Source organism: Oryctolagus cuniculus, chromosome 12 (genome assembly GCF_051225735.1).
Source record: "Oryctolagus cuniculus isolate XC-2025 breed Fujian yellow rabbit chromosome 12, ASM5122573v1, whole genome shotgun sequence".
Classification (NCBI taxonomy): Eukaryota; Metazoa; Chordata; class Mammalia; order Lagomorpha; family Leporidae; genus Oryctolagus; species Oryctolagus cuniculus.
In genome coordinates, this window is record NC_142878.1 from 110,998,548 (window position 1) to 111,023,008 (window position 24,461).

At 45.2% G+C, this 24,461-nt stretch overlaps 1 protein-coding gene across 36 annotated transcripts in view; it reads left to right on the forward strand.

The window, feature by feature from the left end:
- MYO9A (myosin IXA) overlaps positions 1-24,461 on the forward strand; it is a 281,572-nt gene that overhangs the window by 78,525 nt on the left and 178,586 nt on the right. For 19 of the 36 annotated variants that reach the window (XR_016218481.1, XR_016218482.1, XR_016218483.1 and 16 more), the window contains exons 7-10: positions 2,653-2,753; positions 6,133-6,259; positions 18,037-18,126; positions 22,028-22,144. Coding sequence is in view for 31 of the 36 variants with exons in the window: in XM_089310956.1 (XP_089167082.1) it covers positions 2,653-2,753; positions 6,133-6,259; positions 18,037-18,126; positions 22,028-22,144 (435 nt within the window). In the remaining 5 variants the exon portion in view is untranslated. The remainder of the gene's footprint in view (positions 1-2,652; positions 2,754-6,132; positions 6,260-18,036; positions 18,127-22,027; positions 22,145-24,461) is intronic. The other 17 variants (XR_016218484.1, XM_089310963.1, XM_089310972.1 and 14 more) reach the window with 1 other exon arrangement.

Consider the following 24,461-nt stretch of genomic DNA (forward strand, 5'->3'; position numbering starts at 1 on the left):
TATTTTTTTAAAGGTATTTATTTGAAAGAGTTACAGAGAGAGGAAAGTTATTTATTTGAAAGAGTTACAGAGAGAGGTAGAGACAGGGAGAGAGAGGTCTGTATCTGCTGGTTCACTCCTCAAATGGCCGCAGCAGCTGGAGCTGAGTTGATTTGGAGCTAGGAGCCAGGAGCTTCTTCCGTATCTCACATGTGTGTGTAGGGGCCCAGCTCTTCAAGCTGCAGCTTTTTTTTTTTTTATTTTATTTTATTTATTTTTTTTTTTTGACAGGCAGAGTGGACAGTGAGAGAGAGACAGAGCGAAAGCTCTTCCTTTTGTCGTTGGTTCACCCTCCAATGGCTGCCGCGGCCGGCGCGCTGTGGCCGGTACACCGCACTGATCCGAAGGCAGGAGCCAGGTGCTTCTCCTGGTCTCCCATGGGGTGCAGGGCCCAAGCACTTGGGCCATCCTCCACTGCACTCCCTGGCCACAGCAGAGAGCTGGCCTGGAAGAGGGGCAACCGGGACAGAATCCGGCGCCCCAACCGGGACTAGAACCTGGTGTGCCGGCGCCGCAAGGCGGAGGCTTAGCCTAGTGAGCCGCGGCGCCGGCAAGCTGCAGCTTAAACCTGCTGCGCCTCAGTGCTGGCCCCGGGACCTGGCGACTTAATTGGCATGTTATCTGCTGGGTGAAATGCCCATCCTGAACATAGTTGTTAGATGCAGGGCCCAAGCTCCTGGGTCATCTTCTGCTACTTCCCCAGGTGGATTAGCAGGGAGCTGGATTAGAAGTGGGGTGGCCAGGACATGATCTGGTACACAGATGGGATGCCAGCATCATAGGCAGTACCTTGACCTGCTTTGCCACAGAGCCAGTTGCAGACTTTTACTTTCACATGTAATTTATTCTTTCCCCATGTCATTAAAAAAAATTATTTAAGTATACAAGTTTCATATATTTCAGATATACAGATTTAGGAACAAAATGGAGCTTCCCCTCCCTCCTGCCCACATTCCAACCCTCCCCCCATTCAGATTCCTATTCTTGATTTTTACAGTGATCTATTAACAGTTTACTTAGAGATCATGTACTTAACCCTACTCGAAGTAAAGGAGGTCAGCAAATAGTATGAAGAGAAAGAAAACAAAATGAAACAAAACTAAACAAAAGCTTGTTTCTCAGTAGAAGAGACAAGGGCTGTAAAGAACAATCCATTCTCCAAATATCTATTTCCCTGTGATATATTACATTTCAAGTATTCTGTTATTTCTGTTGTATCAGGGAAAACATATGGTATTTGTCTTTTTTGGATTGGCTTATTTTACTAAGTGTAATGTTTTCCAGTTATGGCCATCTTGTGCAAAGATAGGATTTCTTTTTTCTTTTCTTTTTTTTTTTTTTGACAAGCAGAGTGGACAGTGAGAGAGACAGAGAGAAAGGTCTTCCTTTGCCGTTGGTTCACCCTCCAATGGCCGCCGCGGCCGGTGCGCTGCAGCTGGCGCACCACGCTGATCTGAAGGCAGGAGCCAGGTACTTTTCCTGGTCTCCCATGGGGTGCAGGGCCCAAGCACTTGGGCCGCCCTCCACTGCACTCCCTGGTCATAGCAGAGAGCTGGCCTGGAAGAGGGGCAACCGGGACAGAATCCGGCGCCCCGCCCGGGACTAGAACCCGGTATGCCGGCACCACAGGGCAGAGGATTAGCCTAGTGAGTCCTGGTGCCGTCCCCATGTTATCTTATGATTTCATTTGGAACTGTTTATACCAGAGGTCTTCAAAAAGTTGATAAAAAATACACATTATGAAAAAACTCTGCCATGGATTTAAAACAGTTTTGATCTGAAGGAAAATTATACTTTAGTTTTTCATTAACTTTTAAAGTAAATTCTTGCCTCTTTTAAAATTTATTTTATGGGGCTGGCACTGTGGCTCACTTGGTTAATCCTCTGTCTGCAGCGCTGGCATCCCATATGGGTGCTGGGTTCTAGTCCTAGTTGCTCCTCTTCCAGTCTAGCTCTCCGCTGTGGCTTGGGAGGGCAGTGGAGGATGGCCCAAGTGCTTGGGTCCCTGTACCCGCATGGGAGACCAGCAGGAAGCACCTGGCTCCTGGCTTCGGATCGGCACAGTGCTGGCCATAGCGGCCATTTGGGGGGTGAACCAATGGAAGGAAGACCTTTCTCTCTGTCTCTCTCTCTCACTGTCTAACTCTTTCTGCCAAATAAAAGAAATTTATTTTCGTGTCACTAAGATCTACTTCAGTGTATTGCTTGTGGTATATACTTGGTAAATATATGTTGAATTAATGACATTTATGTGTGAATTTAAACTCTTAAATACTTTGAATCTCCCAAACTCTGAAGAACAGATTAAAATCATACTTGGTATCAGCATACTTTGTAAGTGCTGCTAGGTCTTAAATCACTTTTGAGATCTTTGTCCTAGTGATTGCAGGAGGGTGAAAAAAGGTAGAATTCTGGTGTTCCAGTGCATATGTGTTGAGTTTTTGTACTATGTCATGAAGTGAGGGAGGTCTCATGAATTTGAGTGTGTTCACATATTCCACCAGCTCTAATTTGCATTTATACATAGGCTTACATGTCTTCAAGTACTGCAGCTCTGAATGTTTCACATCTTTCAGAGGTAATTTGATTTTCCCCTGTTTTATTTTACATAAGCAGGATTGCTTCACGGTGGAGGGGGAAGATTTGAGGCATGACTTTGAACGCCTACAGCTGGCCATGGAAATGGTAGGATTTCTTCCCAAGACGCGAAGACAGTGAGTTTATTTATTATATTCCTTAAAATTTTACTTAAAAGTCAGGAAGAGGAAGCAAGAGGGAGAGACAAAGACAAAGAGATCTCTTCTGCTCACTGCTTCAATGCCCACATTCCTGCAACAGCCAGGGCTGGTCTGGGTCAGCACCAGGAACCTAGAACTCTGGCTGGATCCTTGATGTGGGTGACAGAGACCTAAGAGCTCAATCCATCATTAGTTGCTCCAGGATGTGCATTAGTGGGAAACTGGGTCAGAAGTGAATCCGACTTGGACCAGGCACTCTGATGTGGGATGTAGGCATCCCAAGCAGTGTTCTTATGCCTCCAGTGGAGGACACATCATGATATGTCTTTGAACTGTTTCTCTCCCTAGGTTCTTGTAGCAGTTTTCTAACTGATATTCCTGATGTAGTACCTCAGTGACCTGAAGCATCATTTTGAGTTCTTTTATGCATTATACACTTTTTTAAAAAAAGATTTATTTACCTATTTGAAAGAGTTGCACAGAGAGAGAAGGAGAGGCAGAGTGAGCGAGCGAGCGAGCTTCCATCCAAGGGTTCATTCCCCACATGGCCATAATGGCCAAAGCTGAGCTGATCCAAAGCCAGGAGGTGGGAGCTTCTTCTGGGTCTCCCACGCAGGTGCAGGGGCCCAAGGAGTTGGCACATCTTCTACTGCTTTCCCAGGCCATAGCAGAGAGCTGGATTGGAAGTGGAGCAGCCGGGGCTTGAACTGGCGCCCATATGGGATGCCAGCACTGCAGGCTGGGGCTTTAACCCACTGTATCACAGTGCTGGCCCCCAAGTAGTGTCTTAACTGGTGTTCCAAACACCCAATCTCAGAACAGTTTTTTTTTTAAAGATTTATTTATTTATGTGAAAGAGAGAGAGAGAGGGAGGAAAGGGAGAGATAGAATTTGATTTGCTGCTTCACTCCCCACATGGCCAGCCCAAAGCATTTGGGTTTCCCACAGGGTCCAAGCACTTGGGGCGTCTTCTGCTGCTTTTCCCAGGCCATGAGCAGGGAGCTGAATTGTAAGTAGAGCAGCTGGGATTTGAACCACTGCCCCTATTGGATGCCCGCATTGCAGACAGTAGCTTTTCCTACTGTTCCACAACGATGTCCCCTGGGGAGAATTTTTTTGAGGGAAATTAGTGGTTAATGTGTTAATAAGTGTATCATATCTGATCGTGATGTGAGTTTTTAAGCTTTTTATTGATGAGCTTATACTAGGAGTAAGAATAACAGCTCTGCTATTTTGTTTGTGCTTATATCATTGGTTTGACTCTTCAGTTAGCAGATTTTTTTCTTTTTAAATATTTATTTATTTGAAAGGCAGAGTTACAGAGAAGCAGAGGCAGAGAGAGAGGTCTTCCATCTGCTGGTTCACTCCCAGATGGCTGCAATGGCTGGAGCTGGGCTGACCCGAAGCCAGGAGGAAGGAGCTTCTTCCGGGTCTCCTATGTGGGTGGCAGGGGCCCAGGCACTTGGGTGACATGTCCTCTGCTCCTTTCCCTGGCTCATTCAACCCAGAGCTGGATTGGAAGTAGAGCAGCTGGGGCTTGAACCAGCAGCCATATCAGTTGCTGGCACTATAGAGAGAGGCTTAATCTGCTATGCCGTAGCACTGGCCCTGAGATAGTGTTAATATTTTTGATAGAGAGCATGTTGTGGATATTACTTCTCACACCACCACATGACCACAATAAACACTACTAATGAATCATAGCATTCGTCTATTGAAGTTAGACCTGCCTAAGAATCAGGTTTTTTTTTTTTTTAAGAGGCAGACACATACAGACACTGACCCACCCACCTACCTACCAAAACACACACAGAGATGTTTCTGCTGCCAGTTGACTCCACAGATTGCTGCAACAGCCGGGACTGTGCCAAGTTGGAGCCAGGAGCCAGGAAATTCTTCCGGGTCTCCAACATGGGCACAGGGGACTAAGTTCCTGGCCATCTTATGTTGCTTTCCCAGGCCATCAGCAGGGAGTTGGAACAGAAGTAGAGTAGCCAGGACTTGAACTGGTGCCCATATGGGATGCTGGTGCTGCAGCCCATTGCTTTAACCCGCTGAGCCACAGCACCAGCTTCCCAGAATTGGTCTTAATTAACCTTGTAAACATCTTAATGTTTGGAATGTGCGTTGAAGCCCGCTTTCTTTAAAGCTCTATTATTCATATTCTGCCTTTATTTTTCCTTTTAAAGATTCATTTATTTATTTGCAAGGCAGCATTACTGGGGTGGGGGCTGTTCCATCTGCTGGTTCACTCCCCAGATGACTGCAGTGGCCAGGGCTGGCCTAGGCCCAGCCAGGAGCTTCATCTAGGTCCCCTCTTTTGAGTGGCAGGGGTACAGACACTTGGGCTGTATTCTGCTGCTTTTCCCAGGCCATTAGCAGGGAGTTGGATCGGAAATGGAGCAGCCAGGACACAACCCAGAATCCATATGGGATCCTAGCTTTGCCAGGTGGTGGCTTAAACTGTTACGTCACAATGCTGGCCCCATCTTCTACCTTTTTAAATTTTTTTTAAATTTTGCTTTTCTTTGCCTTCTGTATATTAAATATCTTTTTAGTATAGTTGCTTATTATTATCTCCTAATGGAAGATTATATACTTCTTGAGAATTAGGATTCTTATTTCTATCTTAAAATTTTATTAATGTGATTTATAGGGCATTAATTGCTTATCTGACATTTGTTCTTGCCAGAGATGTTGTGTCATCTGTTTGTAATGTGCTGATTATTGTCACATTATTATTATTATTATATAGCAGCCTCATAAACTACTACTACTAGGAATGTTTTGATTTAATTTAAAAATGTTTTGAAGATTTATTTATGTATTTGAATGTCAGAGTTACAGTGAGAGAGAGGGAGAAACAGCGAAAGAGATCTTTCATCTGCTGGCTCACTCCCCACAAGGCAAGGCCTCCATGGCCAGTTGGAAGCCAGGAGCTTCATCTGGGTCTTGCAGTTTTAGCAGGGAGCTGGATGAAGTGGAGCAGCCAGAACACAAATCAGTGCCCGTAGGGATGCTGTTGTCGCAGGTGGTGACTTAGTCTGCTACTCTGCATTGCTGGTCCCTGCGTGTGGACTTTCTAGAAGTACAGCAGATTCAAATAGTAGCAGTCCAGTGCCCTGGACAGCTCTGCAGCAAGTGATGCAATACTGAAAGTCAGCTGTTGTAAAGCACTGTGTGGTACTTGATGTGAAGGAAGTACCTAGTAATTCTCATTATAATTAGCATTCCCATAGTTTTGTTTCTCTGAAATTTATGATCTGCATGCTTAATTTGATTACCTGAGATTTTGGAATGAAATAAACTGAGAATGCAGATGGGCAAGCTGTAATTTGTTGTCTCATTTTCACAGGATCTTCTCTCTTCTCTCAGCAATACTGCATTTGGGTAATATCTGTTACAAGAGGAAGACATACCGGGATGACTCCATTGATATCTGTAATCCTGAAGTTCTGCCTGTTGTCTCAGAATTATTAGAAGTGAGTGACAAATTCTTAGTTGTCATTTCTTTTTCTTTTTTTTTTTTTTTAAGATTTATTTATTTTATTTGAAAATCAGAGTTACACAGAGAGAAGGAGAGTCAGAGAGAGAGAGAGAGAGAGAGAGAGAGAGAAAGTCTTGGTTCTGCTGGTTGAGTCCCCAATTGGCTGCAATGGCCGGAGTTGTGCCAATCGGAAGCCAGGAGCAAGGAGCTTCTTCCAGCTCTCCCACACAGGTGCAGGGACCCAAGGATTTGGGCTTTCCTCCACTGCTTTCCCAGGCCATAGCAGAGAGCTGGATTAGAAGTGGAGCAGCCAGACTCGAACTGGCACCCATATGGGATGCCAGCACCGCAGGTGGTGGCTTTACTTGCTCCACCACAGTGCCGGCCCCATCAGTTGTCATTTCAACTGCTGGGTAATGCCTCTTTTTTTCTATTGCATACCTACTTTATAAGGTATAAAAGGGTTATTACCTTTAAACTTATCCTGATTTTATTAGACACTATTTTCTCATAGTGTTTGCCAAAGGCCAGCTGTGTCCTGATAACTGCCCCCTCTGGTGTGAGTGTGCTGGCACTTTAAACACCCGGGCTTCCCTCTCTGCCCTCCATATGCCCCAGGAATCCATCTTCTCCGCATTTTTGAAGAGGATGAGTCTTCCTATGTTAAACTATGTAATGTTATGGTCCCATACTAATTTTTCTCCCTTCTTACTTAGCACTTCTCATACTAAGATTTTGTTCATTTCATTGGAAAATGAAGTATTTGGGTGAGATAAAACAAAAAAGGTAGTATACTTTTTTCTTCATAGGTTAATGGGATGTCAATGTCTCCATCTCCTACCCTGCTACTCCCAGAGCAAGTGTTTGGCGCAGTGGGTAGGGTCCTGCTTGAGACACCAGCATCCCTCATTGAGTGCCTGGGTGTGAGTTTCAGCCCACTTCTGATTGCAGATTCTTGCTGATGCATATCCTGGGAGGTCATGGTTCGAGTACCTGGGTCCCTTGTTGTTCATGGGAGAGACCTGGATTGAGTTCCTGGTTCCTGACTTTGGCCTGGTGCAGTGCCTGCTGCTGCCGCCATGTGTTGAGTGAAGCAGCAGATGAGAGATGTCTTTGTCTCTGTCTTTTTCTAACTCTCTGCCTTTGATTTATTTTATTTATTGGAAAGGCAGAGTGATACAGAGAGAGAGAGAGAGAGAGAAAGAGAAAGAGATCTTCTGTCTTCTGGTTTACTCCCCAAAGGGCTGAAACATTTGGGGCTGGGCTAGAACAAAGCCAGGAATCGAGGACTCCATCTGGGTCTTCCACATGTGTGTAGGGGCCCAAGTACTTGAGCCCTCCCTGCTGCTTTCTCAGGCACATTAGTAGGGAGCTGGATTGGAAGCAGAGCAGCTGGACTTGACTCAGTGCTCCATATGGAATGTCAACATGGCAGGTGATGGCTTAACCTGCCGTGCCACGCCAGCCCCCCAAATAAATACATTTAAAAAAATATGTACCCAGGTTGTTGGTTTGGATTTTTTTTTTTGCCTTGATAGCTAATTTCTTTCTTTCTATCCCTGTACATCATGTAGATGTATAGTTTGTTTATACATTGATTTATTGAAGGACATTTTGACTTTTCCAGTTTTTAGTAATTATGAATCATGTGCTTTCTATTTTATTCTTTTTTTCAAAGATTTATTTATTCATTTGAAAGGAGTTACAGAGAGTTAGAGGCAGAGAGAGAGAGAGAGAGAGAGAGAAAGGTCTTTCATTACTGGTTCACTCCCCAATTGGCTGCAACTGCTGGAGCTGTGTTGATCTGAAGCCAGGAGCCAGGAGCTTCTTCTGGGGTTCCCATGCGGGTGCAGGGGCCCTAGCACTTGGGCCATCTTCTACTGTTTTCCCAGGCCACAGCAGAGAGCTGGATCAGAAGTGGAGCAGCTGGGACTAGAATCAGTGCCCATATGGGATGTCGGTACTGCAGGCGGAGGCTTTTCGGCTACACTGCAGCGTCAGCCCCCAGCAAATTGATTTGATTGCAGATCTCCCTTTTAAATCCAAGCTTCTTGAATTCGTTCCTGGGCATCTGACCACTTGAGATGCTCATGTGCCGCAGCCTACATCCTGTATTGGAACACCTGGGGTTGAGTTCTGGCTCTGCTCCTGATTGAAGCTCCCTGCTATCACACATCTTCCGAGTGAGCTGGCAATGATTCAGTTACATCAATCTCCCTGCTTGAGTGGGAGACCTAGGTTGTGTTCTCTATTCCCAGCTGCAGCCTGGCCCCGGCCAGACTGCTGTGGTCATTTAGGAAGTTCACCAGTGGATGGGAGGCCTCTTGTCTCTTTGATAATCTGTCTGTCTATTCTTTCCCCACTTTGTCTTCAATAAATAAAATAAATAATAAAAAAAATTAAATTCCTTCTTGTATGTAGTATGATCTATTTCTAGGGTGGAGATGTAGTGTTAAATAGAAGGAAAATTGCTTGAAGGTTCAGGGGCTGAAGATATCCTGCCTGTAGTTAGTTCTCAGAAGTTTTTTTTTTAAAGATTTATTTTATTTATTTGAAAGATAGAGTTATAGACGAGATAGAGCCAGAAAGACAGAGAGGTAGAGAGAGAGGTCTTCCATCTACTGATTCACTCTCCAAATGACCACAACAGCCAGAGCTGAGTTGATCCAGAGCCAAGAGCTTTTTTCCAGTCTCCCAAGGACTTGGACCCCCTCCACTGCTTTCCCAGGACATAGCAGAGAGCTGGATTGGAAGTGGAGTGGCTGGGACTCGAACAGGCGTCCATATGGTATGCTGGTGCTGAATTAATCTGCTGTGCCATAGCACTGGCCCCAGAAGTTATTTTAAAAAATCATTGCTTCTAGTCCCTTCAGATTGACAGCAATTGTAACCTTAAGGCTTTGGTTGATATGAAATACAAAGATAGTTGCGATAACTGGTATAATTGCAGTTTAAATTCTTCCTTTAAGATTTAATTTAGTTTTCCTCTTTTCCAAGGTGATTCAATTCAATGGTAATTACAGATTAGTTTGGAAGAACAAGTATTTTAAAAGTAGTGTTTTAATTTAATGTTTCCAGGTATTTTTTGTTAACTGAGGGGGCAGTGAAAGCCCATGTGATGGATTTTTGTTAAATTTTGAGAGGTGAACGAACAAGCTCTAGCAGATGAATTGGTGGTGACTGTGGAGGCTGATTTTGTGGTGAGATTTTATTTATTTTTATTTTTATTTATTTATTTTTTTGACAGGCAGAGTGGATAGTGAGAGAGAGAGACAGAGAGAAAGGTCTTCCTTTTTGCCGTTGGTTCACTCTCCAATGGCCACCACAGCTGGCGCGCTGCGGCTGGCGGACTGCGCTGATCCGAAGGTAGTAGCCAGGTGCTTCTCCTGGTCTCCCATGGGGTGCAGGGCCCAAGCACCTGGGCCATCCTCCACTGCACTCCCGGGCCACAGCAGAGAGCTGGCCTGGAAGAGGGGCAACTGGGACAGAATCCGGCACCCTGACCGGGACTAGAACCTGGTGTGCCAGCGCCGCTAGGTGGAGGATTAGCCTATTGAGCCACGGCGCCGGCGTGGTGAGATTTTAGAATCCTCACCATTCCGGAAAACTTTTCAGTGTTTGCCAGATTTATGTGTTTATGTATTTTTGATATCTGTTGAGACAATGTAAAGAATCTGTTTTTAGTATACATGTATCAGTTTCTCAGGTAACTATGAGATCTTACAAGTTAGATATTGAACCCATTGCCACTTGTTTTCTTTAATACAGTATAAAATAAGAATATTTTAAAAATGATGGAGATAGCTAAGAATTCAGTAATATTTTTCTTAGAATGATTGTCAAATGGAATAGACAAGATGGGTGTGTTTGTGTTTGTGTACGCATGTGCATGTGTGTGTGCCTGTGCCATCTTTATGAGTTCAGTTTTGCTCAGCCCTCTCCTTCAGAGGACTGGAGTGGTTGGTCATCCTTTGTTCTCCCTTTGTTCTGTAGTTAGAAGAAAGGTCATCAGCAGAGAGTCACGTGTTTCTTTTCTTTACAAGTTTGAGAGAGAACAACCTCATGAGCAACGGTATTTGGTGTCTTTTCCAGTTCTTCCAGGTTAACTGACTTTTTAGGGTTTTCAAATATTCTTGATTTATTTTGATACTTTGTGTTTTTTTTCTGGGAAATAATGTATTACAAGTTTAAAATTTATTATTTAAAAGAGTTCATTTGGGTCGGCGCTGTGGCGCAGTGGGTTAAAGCCCCTGCCTGAAGTGCCGACATCCCAAATGGGCGCTGGTTCTAGTCCCTGCTGCTTCTCTTCCGATCTAGCTCTTTGCTATGGCCTGGGATAGCAGTAGAAGATGGCCCAAGTCCTTGGGCGCCTGCACCCACGTGGGAGACCTGGAAGAAGCTCCTGGCTCCTAGCTTCGGATAGGCGCAGCTCCGGCTGTCGCGGCCATCTGGGGAGTGAACCAGCGGATGGAAGACCTCTCTCTGTGTCTCTGCCTCTCTCTCTAACTCTGTCTTTCAAATAAATAAAATAACTCTTAAAAAATAAAAGAGTTTAGCGGCTCACTAGGCTAATCCTCCGCCTAGCGGCGCCGGCACACCGGGTTCTAGTCCCGGTCGGGGCGCCGGATTCTGTCCCGGTTGCCCCTCTTCCAGGCCAGCCCTCTGCTGTGGCCAGGGAGTGCAGTGGAGGATGGCCCAGGTGCTTGGGCCCTGCACCCGCATGGGAGACCAGGAAAAGCACCTGGCTCCTGGCTCCTGCCATCGGATCAGCGCGGTGTGCCGGCCGCAGCGCGGCGGCCATTGGAGGGTGAACCAACGGCAAAGGAAGACCTTTCTCTCTGTCTCTCTCTCTCTCTCTCTCACTGTCCACTCTGCCTGTCAAAAAAAAAAAAAAAAAAAAAAGAGTTTATTTATTTGAAGGCAGAATAACAGGAAAAGAGGGAGAAACACACAGAGAGAGATCTTCCATTCTCTGGTTCACTTCTCAAATGGCCTCAGCAGCTGAGTCTGGACCATCCTGGTTCCCCATGGGAGTGCAGGGATCCAGGTGTTTGACCCTTTTCCACTGCCTTCCTGAGCACATTAGCAGAAAGTTGTATTGGCAGTGGAGTAGATGGGATTTGAACTATGACACTCCAAAATGGGATGCCAGCTTTGCAAATGGTGCTAAGTCACAACAGTGACCCCTAAAATTTATTGATTGATGTTCTTTGTAAATTATTTACTTACTTCATATATTTGAAAGGCAGAGTTACAGAGAGTGAGAGAGGTCTTCTCCTTGCTGGTTCACTCCCTAAATGGCCAGAGGTGCCCAGTCTGGGCCAGGCTGAAGCCAGAAGTCAGGAGCTTTTTCTGGGTCTCCCATGTGGGTGCAGGGGCCAAAGCACTTTTACCATCCTCCACTGCTCTCCTGGCCATAGCAGAGAGCTGGATCTGAAATGGAGCAGCCAGGACTTGAGCTGCCACCCACAAAAATGGATGCCAGTGCTACAGCTGGTGGCTTAAGCCACTATGCCACAACACTGCCCTCCCTGTAAATGATGTATTAGTGTGATTCTTTACCATTTTTCTTCATGTTAGCTTTCTGTTCGTGTTCCTTAATTTTTATGGTAGATTTATCATTTCTACCATTTTATTATTTATTTCTGTTTTACTCTATTTTCTTGCTTTCCTCTAAGTTAGGGAATGTTTCTAACACGCATACCATGTAAAGCACAATATAAAAACACTTAGGCACTCACAGCCCCACTCAGTGAGGTATTGCATGAACCGAAGCCCGCTGTGTTTCCTGTGCTATCCAAAGGTAAAACCATCATTGTGAATGTAGTGGTTATCATTTCTATTCTTCTTTCATATTGTCGGTGTTACATTGAACTGCGATAGGCATTTTTGTGCATTGCACCTTGCTAACATGTGTGAGAATTATTCTAGGAGTTAGTCAAAGGTGTAGAATTTTGGGGTTATAGTATGTGTATGTATTGAGCCTTATTGATAAGGACAAATTATTCTCTACAATGGTTGTACCGGTTGATACTGTCCCCTCAAGGTTGTGGAAGTGAGCATTGTTCCTTGCTCTTGCTAGCTCACATTGTTTGTTTCTTCTAAGAACTTTGTTGAGCTCATTTATTCTGAGATGTTGACCTTGAGTTATTGCAGATGTCTGCCTCACAATAGGGGTGGGTGTTTGCCCTCATGTTCAAGATGCTGCTTGGGTACGTATGTCCCATATCAGGGGACCTGCCAAGTGTGAGTCTGGCTCCGCTCCTGATTTCAGCTTCCTGCTAATCTCAGCCTTGGAGTTGGTGGTGATGGCTTACATCCTTGGGTCTCTGCCACCTGTGTGGTGGAAGCAGGTTGAATTCCCTGCCCCTGACTGCAGCCTGTTCCATCCCTGCCTACGTAGGGCATCTGAGGAAGTGATACTGTCTGTTTCTCTTTCTTTCCCTGCCTCTCAAATAAATAAAATATAGATATAAACTAAAAACATTCATGCCTCACAATAGTACTTTGGTTTTTATCATACATTTTTGCCATTTTTGTATTATGTGGTGACATTTTTATTTTTCAAAGGATTTAAGTGTATCTGGAATCTTGAGTGTTTGTATTTAAATATGGTGGTTCATTTTTAGTTTTAGTGTATTTGTGAAGGTCATGTGCCCCAAATATAGCCAGCTTTTAAAATGTAAGCATTGAGTCACTGATGCTCTGAAGAAGCTGTACACACATTTTATGGTCCTACATGTGCCTGATGTTTTCCCCCATTCAGTATGTTTTAAAATCAGCGTTTAAAAGTTAATTGACCTGCTGGCACCATGGCATATTTGGTTAATCCTCGGCCTGTGGCACCAGCATCCCATATGGGCGCCGGGTTCTCATCCTGGTTGCTCCTCTTCCAGTCCAGCTCTCTGCTGTGGCCCGGGAAGGCAGTGGAGGATGGCCTAAGTGCTTGGGCCCTGCACCTGCATGGGGGACCAGGAGAAGCACCTGGCTCCTGCCTTCGGATTGGCACAGCACGCCGGCTGTAGCACCCATTTTGGGGTGGTGAACCAGTGGAAGGAAGACCTTTCTCCTTGTCTCTCTCTCTGTCACGGTCTAACTCTGCCTGTCAAAAACAACAACAACAAGAACAACAACAACAAAAAAAGTTTATGCCTGTCATAAATTAGTGGTAATAATGCTCACCTCTCTCCTTTTCTATTTTAGGCTCTCCTTGTAATCAAACTTTTGCTGCTGTATTTCTATATTAGATTGTGTATATAAAATGTTATTGATGTTTTGTGTTTGTGTGTGGATACTTTTTTGTAAGAGATTTATTTTATTTATTTGAAGGGCAGAGTTAGAAGGGGGGAGAGGGAGAGAGTAAGTGAGTTGTCCATCCACTGGTTCACTCCCCAAATGGCTGCAAGAGCCAGGGCTGTGCCAGACTGAAGCCCGGAGTCGGGAGCTTCTTCTTAGTCTCCCCTGTAGGTACAGGGGCTCAAAGACTTGAGCCATCTCCCACTGCTTTCCCATGTGCATTAGCAGGGAGCTTGATCAGAAGTGCAGCAGCTGTGACTTGAACTGGCTCCCATATGGGATACCCACACTGCAGTTCGTGGCTTAACACATTATGCCACAACATAGACCCCTGTGGGTCGATAGATTTATTAGAAAAAAATTGTTTTTCAAGATTTTCATTCATTTGTAATGCAGAACCACAGAGAGGCAGAGGCAGAGAGAGAGAGAGAAAGAGATCTTCCATTTGCTGGTTTACTCCCCTAATGGCCACAACAGCAGGAGCTGGGCCGATCCGAAGCCAAAACCTAGGAGCTTTTTCCAGGTCTCCCACCGGGGCGCAGGGGCCCAAGGACTTGGGCCATCCTCTGCTGCTTTCCCAGGTGCATCAGCAGAAAGCTGGATCAGAAGTGGAGCAGCTGGGTCTCGAACCTAAGACACCATATCACCGACCCCGTGGTGGATACTTTAAATGTTCTTGTTTGACAATTTCATGCTCAGAAGTTTGGCAGAATCCAAAAGCCTGGTAACACCCAGTATAGTCAGACTTTGAAGAAACAAGAACTCTTTGTTCTTTACAGCCAAGAGGACAAAGTGATAAAAGTTGTTTACAGGAGGTTGCCAGTATCCTTACAGCAGAAAATGTATATACCACATCCTAGAGATTCCATTTTTGGGTTTGTTCTTCTCAGAAACTCTTGAACTCATATATAACTATTCATTTGTATTTTTCCAGTGGTGGAAAATGGTAAATAGTGTAAATGTACTTGTAAATAGTGTCAACAAGAGTGGATTCAACAGTGTAGTGGGTATACATGCTGGGATGCTGTGCAGCCATTAGAGTAAGTAAACTTAATCTAAAGGATCAACATAGTTAGATGTAAAATATATACTAACAATATACCAATCGGGGAAAAGTTCAATATACTTGTGAGTATAACAATGTTTATAAATACATTTAATATATGTAAAAGTGCACAAAACAGGAACCGACATGATTCTTGCCAAATTCATTCTAGTAGTTACCGCTGGACAGAGAAACTGAACAGAGAGAGCCAAGAGCTTTCTGTTGAAGTTCAACATCCAGGAATAGAATTACACATCTGAAACATAAAGAGGTGCCCACTGGAATTCCTGAAATTTGAGAAGTGCTATCACGTTTTAGGTTTTTGTTAAGATTATTGGATTATGATTGGTTGTCTGAAAATATTTTTTTCCAGTTTTTCATTTTTTATATTCTGTACAGTGATGCTCATTTATCCATTGTGATCAGAAAGTAAGCTTTTTAATTTGAAAAAGACCTAATTGGAAGGTATTTGGACTAAGTGTTAAGACAGCGGCTCAAATGCCCATTTCCTTCCTTGGAGTACTTGGGTTTGGTTCCCAGCAGCTCCGATTCCTGACTTCAACTCAAGTGGTTAGGTGCCTGCCGCCCGCCCGTGCAGTAGGCCTGGGGAAATAGTAGAAAAAAATAAAACTTTTTTTTTTTTTTTTTTTAAAGACCTATGTTACTTTCTGTTTTCTCCTTGCAGCTTTGCATGAGATCCTGTTGGTGTTGAGTGGGACTCCTACTGATTTTGATATTTTGGCTGATATTAAAGTTTCCCAGTGTAGTTTTTGTTTGTTTTCCTTTTTTTAAAAATTGTACATTTGCTGTTTGATGATATTTTTGTCTGATTGTGGGGAGCAAACCGGACTAGACTGTTACTGGAATTAAGACTTATTCTATGCATCTGCTCTCCCACAATATGGCGCTGGGAGAGAAGTAAACAGCTTCCGCACAGCTGCCTCCAGTTCAACCAATTAACTGTAGGACTTGCTCCTGATTGGAGAGCAGCGTACTCAGCCGAGTTGGGATTGGCGGAGGAGGACTATAAAGGAGGAGAGAGACGGCATGCACGAGGAACATCTATGGGGAACATCTAAGGGAACCCGTGCAGCCCCCGAGAGAAAGCCGGCCGGCGGTGTGCCGCTCCCCTGCGGAAGTGGGGAATGCGGCCAGGGGGAACTGCCCTTCCACGGAGGTGGAAGGGATAGTAGCCAACCCGGGAAGAACCAGCAGCAAACCCGGGGAGGGCCGAGCAGACGAAAAGAACAGCGCAGGGTCCTGTGTTGCTCCTCCACGAAGAGGGGGAGCGACATAATGGTGCCGTGACTCGGATATGAAGCCTAGGCAGGACTTAGTGTCGTTCCTCCATGAAGAGGGGGAGCGACATAATGGTGCCGTGACTCGGATAGGAAACCTAGGACGGATAGAAAACTTAGGAGGGAAGAAACGTGACTCGGATAGGAAACCTAGCTCGGATAGGAAACCTGACTCGGATAGAAAACCTAGGACGGATAGGAAACTTAGGACGGATAGGAAACCTAGGAGGGAAGAAACGGGAAGAACTGGGAAAATATCGGAGAGAGAGACTAGCAAACAGCCTAGGGAAAAGCCGGACGAAAAAGGAGCCGGAAGAAGCTATTGAAAGCCTAGGCATAGACTCGGATACGGACTACGGGGGGAAGCTGGGAGAAATCTCTAAGGTCGAAAGCGAAAGTGAAAGCTAGAACAAACAGACTCAGATGCGGACTGTGGGGAGAGGCCAGGAGAAATGAGGGAGGAATATCGTTGGAGGAAAGCTTGGGGAAACATACCGGGTAGAGAAAAATGTTAGGGAAATTGAAGCCGCGGGGGGCAGGCCAAGGCGGAAACGAAAGCCACTTTGGGATTCTCAAGTTAGCCCGGGAATAGGGGGCGAAAAGTTGAAACCAGAAGCTGAGACGTAAGCCAGATTGGGATCCGTCTGATTAGCCCGGGGAGCAAAGGACGGGAAGCCAAATCGTGGGGCGGAGACGTACGCTGGGTTGAATTCGCCAGGCTAGCCCGGGGAACTTAGATTGAATCCTAGTGGCGGAGACGCAAGCTACGCTGTGTTACTCGCGGAAGCCGCCGCGTGCAGAGAGAGCACGGGGCGTGAATAGATAGGGAACGCTGGCGTAGGCCGTGGTTCAGACGCGAAAGGGTTAAGCGTGGAGACCGCGGAGCGCGCAAAGCCGAGCCGCGCAAAGCCGGGAAGCTGCGCAGATGAGAGAGGCGCGCGGGCTGAAGCGGCGCAGAGCCGGGAACCCGCCGGCGGGGCGAGGTGCCGGAAAGCTGCGGGGATAAGAGAAACAGAAGTTTGGAAGTGAAGTAAAAGAGAAATGGGAATGCTGGAAGATAGAAGTGAAATGGGAGAGGTAGGAATGCCCGGAGATAGAGAAATAGAGAAAAATAAGGCCTCCCCTCAACATGCCAATTAGAAGGCTTGGATTCGGTCTGCCCGATTAGTGAGGCGATGAGCACCTGGGCGGCTAGCCGCAGGTCACCGAAGACAGGCACGAACCAACACTAATAAGTCTCCCCCACAATAAGGCAATGAGAAGGCTTGGATTCGGTTTGCCTGATAGGTCTTGTAAGCCCCTGCAGGCTCGAGCAGAGCATGCGCTGCAGGGCACCGAACACAGGCACGCATCAGCGCCTAAAAACCTCCTCACAATGGCGAAGAGAGGACCCGGATTCGGTTTTCCTGATTGATAGGACTTGTAAGAGCCTGTGGCAGCTCTAGCAAGTAGAGCAGAGTGTGTGCCGCGGGACACCGAAGACAGGCGCGTATCAACGCCAAAAATAAAAAGAAAGGGGGATCTGTGGGGAGCAAACCGGACTAGACTGTTACTGGAATTAAGACTTATTCTATGCATCTGCTCTCCCACAATATGGCGCTGGGAGAGAAGTAAACAGCTTCCGCACAGCTGCCTCCAGTTCAACCAATTAACTGTAGGACTTGCTCCTGATTGGAGAGCAGCGTACTCAGCCGAGTTGGGATTGGCGGAGGAGGACTATAAAGGAGGAGAGAGACGGCATGCACGAGGAACATCTATGGGGAACATCTAAGGGAACCCGTGCAGCCCCCGAGAGAAAGCCGGCCGGCGGTGTGCCGCTCCCCTGCGGAAGTGGGGAATGCGGCCAGGGGGAACTGCCCTTCCACGGAGGTGGAAGGGATAGTAGCCAACCCGGGAAGAACCAGCAGCAAACCCGGGGAGGGCCGAGCAGACGAAAAGAACAGCGCAGGGTCCTGTGTTGCTCCTCCACGAAGAGGGGGAGCGACATAATGGTGCCGTGACTCGGATATGAAGCCTAGGCAGGACTTAGTGTCGTTCCTCCATGAAGAGGGGGAGCGACACTGATTTTTCAGTAAAATGTTTCTGCCTGTTGTCATACATATTCCTTATAGGAATTACTTTTCTGCTCTGCAGGTTAAAGAAGAGATGCTGTTTGAAGCATTAGTTACACGGAAGACAGTGACAGTGGGAGAAAAGCTTATTTTGCCGTACAAGTTGGCAGAGGTGAGCACATTTTCTATGAAATAAATTTTGAAAAGTTTGTGATGTATTTTTTTGAAGATTTATTTATTTCTCTGAAAGTTGGAGTTACAGAGAGAGAGGAGAGGCAGAGAGAGACAGAGGTCTTTCATCCAATGGTTCACTCCCCAGATGGCCACAATGGCCAGAGCTGCGCCTATCTGAAGCCAGGAGCCAGGAGCTTCTTCCAGGTCTCCCACATGGGTGCCGGGGCCCAAGGACTTGGGCCATCTTCTACTGCTATCCCAGGCCATAGCAGAGAGCAGCATTGGAAGTGGAGCAGCCGCGACACGAACCAGGGCCCATGTGGGATGCCGGCGCTTCAGACCAGTGCGTTAACCCACTGATGTATTTCTCTTTATGAAATGAAAACAACAGCAAAATATTTTCTGGGCTGTTGAAATTTGATCAAGAATTTTCTGTAGACTAGGAAACTTGAAATTGAACGTGATTTTAAGCAATAGACTTGAACTTTCCTCACAGGACCTTGATCTCCTCAGTACTGAGAAGCCTTGTGCTATTCCTGGGGTGGATCGGGGGTAGTTGAAGCTAGACGTGAGCAGTGCTTGACCTGGGAGATGAGTCCTTCCTGGGGCAATGCCTTCAGTGACCTTCTGGCACATGGTACTGTCCTGGCTTTGTCACCGCTGACCCTGCCTCTGCAGGTCTTTCTGCTGTGTGTTCTTCTCTTGACCACTGACAGGCAGGGTCTCCAGGATGCAGTCTCTGTCTTTTCTCTTCCACTTTGTTTTTTCTCGGATAGCTCGCCTGGCTGCATGGGTTTACACACCATGTGTGACCTGCAGCTGCCAGCTGGGATTTGTTGCTGTTATTATACCACGCGTGTGTTTCTCACGTGCTGAGAACAGCATTTGCTAGTGACTGTATGAAGGTCATGTGAGCTTAGAGTAGTAGAAGACACTGGAGTGGGGAAGTGGTGAGTGAGCTGCAGACCATGTGTTCTAGGCTCACACGGATCCATTTATCCCACTCCTGTGCCTCCAAGTACATGTGTCTGATGTCACATTGTATAGTCGCCACTCTGAGAGCTACTTTCCTGTGGGGAGCAACTCAGACTAGACTAAGTTACTGGAATTAAGACTTATTCTATGCATCTGCTCTCCCACAATATGGCGCTGGGAGAGGAGGAAACAACTTTTACACAGCTGCCTCCAGTTCGACCAGTAACCGGCAGGAGCTGATCCTGCTCCTGATTGGAGGAGAGCAGCATACTCGGCGCGTGGGTAGCAGAGTTGGGATTGGTGGAAGAGGACTATAAAGGAGGAGAGAGACAACATGCACCAGGAACATCTAAGGGGAACATCCGAATAACATCTGAGCAGCCCCCGAGAGAGCCGGCCGGCGGTGTGCCGCTCCCCCGCGGAAGTGGGGAAAGTGGCAGGGGGCACCGCCCTTCCATGGAGGTGGAAGGGAAGGTAGCCAACCCGGGAAGGACCAGCAGCAAACCCGGGAAGGGCCGAGCAGACAAAAGAACAGTGTAGGGTCCTGTGTCGTTCCTCCACGAAGAGGGGGAGCGACACTTTCCTTTTTTTTTTTTTCTTTAAGATTTACTAATTTATTTGAAACAATTACAGAAAGACAGAGATGTTCCATTTTCTGGTTTACTTCCCAGATGGCTCGGTTGGCTGGGGCTGGAGCCATGAATTTTTTTCGGGTCTCCCACTTGGATAAAGGGGCTCAAGTGCTTGGACCATCCTCCACTCCTTTCCCAGGTGCATTAGCAGAGAGCTGATTTGGAAGAGGAGTAGCTGGGTCTTGAGAATTTGATTTGAGTCTTTCCTTTGTGTGTAATTACTTTTTGGTCTAGAGACTTTAGGTGTAATATTTTTCCTTTAAATTCAGAAGTGAATTTATCATCAGTGAGTTAGGTTGTAGTATTAACTCCATTTAAAAAAAGATTTATTTATTATTTGAAAGGCAGAGGCAGAGGCAAAGAGAGGTCTTCCATTTTCTGTTTCACTCCTGAGATGGCTGCAACAACCATTGCTGGGCTGATATGAATCTAGGAGCCAGGAGCTTCTTCTGGATCTCCCACATAGGGCAGGGACCCAAGCACTTGGACCATTTTCCACTGCTTTTCTGCTGTACCACAGCACCGGCCACAGTATTACATCCATTTTACAGATGCATAAGCCGTAGCCTCTGAGTTCTAAGTACCTTGTCCATGGTTATCCAAGTAGCATAAGAGAAGTTGGGAGGTCAGTACTGTGGCATAAATGGTAAACCCACTGCCTGCAGTGCTGGCATCCCATATGGGCGCCAGTTTGAGTTCCAGCTGCTCCACAACCAATCCCACTCTCTGCCCTGGCCTGGGAAAGAGTGGAAGATGGCCCACATCCTTGGGTCCCTGCATGCACATGGGAGACCTGGACGAACGAAGCTTTTGGCTCCTGGCTTTGGCCTGGCCTAGCCCCGGCTGTTGCAGCTGTTTGGGTAGTGAACCAGTGGATGGAAGACTCTCTGTTTCTCCTCTCTCTCTCTCTGCTTCTGCCTTTCAAATAAAAAAGTTAATCTTTAAAAAAAAGAAAGAGAAGTTGAATTGGAAGGCCTTCTCACGTTTCTTCTACCCTCAGGACAGGGATGTAAATACCTGCCTGGTTATATAAGCTTCCAAGTCAGACCCCAGATGATGAATGTATACATTGGCAGGATCTGTGATCTTCTAAGGGCTAGGGCTTAATTGCATAGCATGCATGCTTGCTTTGTAAGTTGACGTGTTCTGTAAATGGTGGGTTTTCTTTAATAGCCTTTGCTTTTTAGAACATTTTCAGACTTAGAGAAAAAGTGGTTAGTACAGAGAATTTCCGTAAACTGGAGAAAGCATGAAGTGAAGGGGGAAGAATTTCATACCTTGGAGTGAAAAGTTGTTACTGTGTCTGGGGATGTGTGGGGAGCAACTCAGACTAGACTAAGTTACTGGAATTAAGACTTATTCTATGCATCTGCTCTCCCACAATATGGCACTGAGAAGGGAGTAAACAACTTCTACGCAGCTGTCTCTCGCCAACTTGAGTGATGACCTGCAGGAGCTGATCCTGCTCCTGATTGGAAGAGAGCAGTGTACTCGGCGTGTGGGTAGCAGAGTTGGGATTGGTGGAAGAGGACTATAAAGGAGGAGAGAGACAACATGCACCAGGAACATCTATCTGAAGGAACACCTGTGCAGCCCCCGAGAGAGCCGGCCCGCGGTGTGCCGCTCCCCCGCGGAAGTGGGGAAAGTGGCAGGGGGGCCCGCCCCTCCACGGAGGTGGAGGGACGGCAGCCAACCCGGGAAGAACCAGCAGCAAACCCAGGGAGGGCCGAGCAGACAAAAGAACAGTGCAGGGTCTAGTGTCGTTCCTCTGCGAATGGGGGAGCGACAGGGATGGAATCGTTGTGGAAGTGAACATGGATGGCAGGCGGAAGACAGCTAGGAGCACATTGTGGCAGGGTTGTGTGTTCTAAGAGTGGACTAGGAGTCCACGGATACTAATGATACTAATGCCCCCCACTCCCTTTGGAGGATTTATTCCTCTGCGTAGAGTGGTCTTTCCCCTTTTAGCTGGCAAGGTTGTTTGTCAACTTCCCATTGTGCTTTCTTTCTTAGGGGAGATAATTCAGTTTAAAATAATTTTAACTAACTGACCTAGATTTTGTTGTTCTTATACCGTTTATGGCAATTTTAGGTTAGATTCCCCAAGTGGGACTGAATTATGAGTACAGACAGAAGACTTCAAGTTCAGCTTATTAATAATTACTTATTAATAATACTTTCTAAACAAGGATAGTAGATTTTCTGTATTAAGTGAGAGAAAACCATATTAGTTTCAGTGACTTAGATTATTGCTAGTTCTGCTACACTCCTAACGCTTTTCTTATATTTTAGGCTGTGACGGTGAGGAACTCCATGGCTAAATCTCTGTACAGTGCCCTGTTTGACTGGATAGTTTTTCGAATTAACCATGCACTTCTGAATAGTAAAGATTTGGAGCACAATACCAAGGTAAAGATGCCTTAGATTATAATATTATTTTCATGAAAACCATTTCAATAAACTGGTCAGTTCATGAAATTTTAAAACATAAAATCATATAATTAGAACCACCTTTTTGTATGTTTTGTATTGCTGTTTTCAGAGGCCTGTCTTTCCAAACCTTTTTTCCTAAGTTATTTATGTTTCTTCTTCTTTTTTTTTTAGTTCTTTAAATATCTGGTAGAATTCAGCAGTGAATCCATCTGGTCCTGGGCTTTTCTATGTTGGGAGGGCCTTTATTACTGTTTCAATTTCTGTGTCAGTGATGGGTCTGTTTAGGTTTTCTATGTCTTCCTGGTTCAATTTAGGTAGGTTGCATGTGTCCAGGAATCTATCCATTTCTGATAGGTTTCCCTGTTTGCTGGCATACAAGTCCTTGTAGTAATTTCTGATGATTCTTTTTATTTTTGTGGTGTCTGTTGTTAACGTTTCCTTTTTCATCTCTGATTTTATTGATTTGGGTTTTTTCTTTTTTTAGTTAGTTGGGCCAATGGGGTGTCAATTTTGTTTATTTTTTCAAAAAACTAGCTACTCATTTGGCTGATTTTTTTTGTAACTTTTTTTGGATTCAATCCTATTGATTTCTTCTCTGGTTTTAATTATTTCTCTTCTCCTACTAGATTTGGGTCTGGTTTGCTGAAGTTTTTCTAGATCCTTGAGATGCATTGAAAGCTCATTTATTTGGTGCATTTCCAATTTCTTAATGTAGGCACCTATTGCTATGAACTCTCCTCTTAACACTGCTTTTGCTGCATCCCATAAGTTTTGATATGTTGTGCTGTTATCCTCATTTACTTCCAGAAAATTTTTGATTTCTCTTTTGATTTCTTCTATGACCCATTGTTCATTCAGGAGCATGTTGTTCAATCTCCCTATGTTTGCATATGCTCTAGGGATTCCTGAGTTGCTAATTTCCAACTTCATTCCTTTATGGTCTGAGAAGCTGCATGGTATGATTCTAATTCTTTGGAAATTGCTGAGACTTGCTTTATGGCCTAGTATGTGGTCAATCCTAGAGAAGGTTCCATGTACTGCTGAGAAGAATGTAAATGCTTTATGTGTAGGATGAAAAGTTCTGTAGATATCTGTTAGATCCATTTGGGCTATAGTGTCGTTTAAATCTGTTTCTTTGTTGATCTTCTGTCCGATTGTTCTGTTTCTGAGAGTGGAGTATTGAAGTTCCCCAGTACTGTTGTATTGGAATCTTAAGTCTCCCTTTAAGTCCCTTAACATATCTTTTAAATAGACCGGTGCCCTGTAATTAGGTGCATATACATTTATAATCATATCTTCCTGTTGAATTAATCCCTTAATCATTATATAGTGCCCCTCTTTGTCTCTCTTAACAGTTTTTGTGTTAAAGTTTATTTTGTCTGTTATTTTTGTCTTTTTTCATTTCTGTTGGCATGGAATATCTTTTTCTAGCTTTCACTTTCAGTCTGCATGCATCTTTGTTGGAAAGATGTATTTCTTGTAAGCAGCAAATAGATGGGTTTTGTTCCTTAACTCATTCAGCCAATCTGTGTCTTTTACCTGGACAGTTGAGGCCATTAACGTTCAATGTGACTATTGATAAGAGGTAACTTTGCCCTGCCATTTTCCCAAAGATATTTTCTAATATATGCTTTGCACTTCCTGTGATCTTTTGCTGTGAGGTTTCCTTCCTTTACCTTCTTTCATATTGATGACTGTGTTTCTGTGTTTCTGTGTGTAGCACATCTTTAAGCATCTTTTGCAGGGCTGGACGAGTGGTGACAAATTTTTTCAATTTCTGTTTGCTATGTAAGGTCTTTATTTCACCTTGATTCACAAATGAGAGCTTTGCAGGATATAATATTCTGGGCTGGCAGTTTTTCTCTTAGTACCTGGGCTATGTCTTGCCATTCCCTCCTAGCCTGTAGGATGAGAAGTTTGCTGTGAGTCTAATTAGAGATCCTCTGAGAGTAATCTGACATTTCTCTCTTGCACATTTTAGGATCTTTTCTTTATGTTTCACTGTGGTGAGTTGGATTACAATGTGTCGTGGTGAGGATCTCTTTTGGTCATGTTTACTAGGAGTTCTATGACTTCCTGTACTAGGATGTCTGTGTCCTTCTCCAAACCCAGGAAGTTCTCTGCTAGTATCTCACTAAAAAGGCCTTCTGATCCTTTCTCTCTCTCCATGCCTTCAGGAACTCCTAGAACTCGAATGTTGGGTTTTTTAATAGTATCCTGTAGATTCCCAACAATATTTTTTAGATTTCTAATTTCCTCTTCTTTTCTTTGGTTTGACTGTATCCTTTCCTGT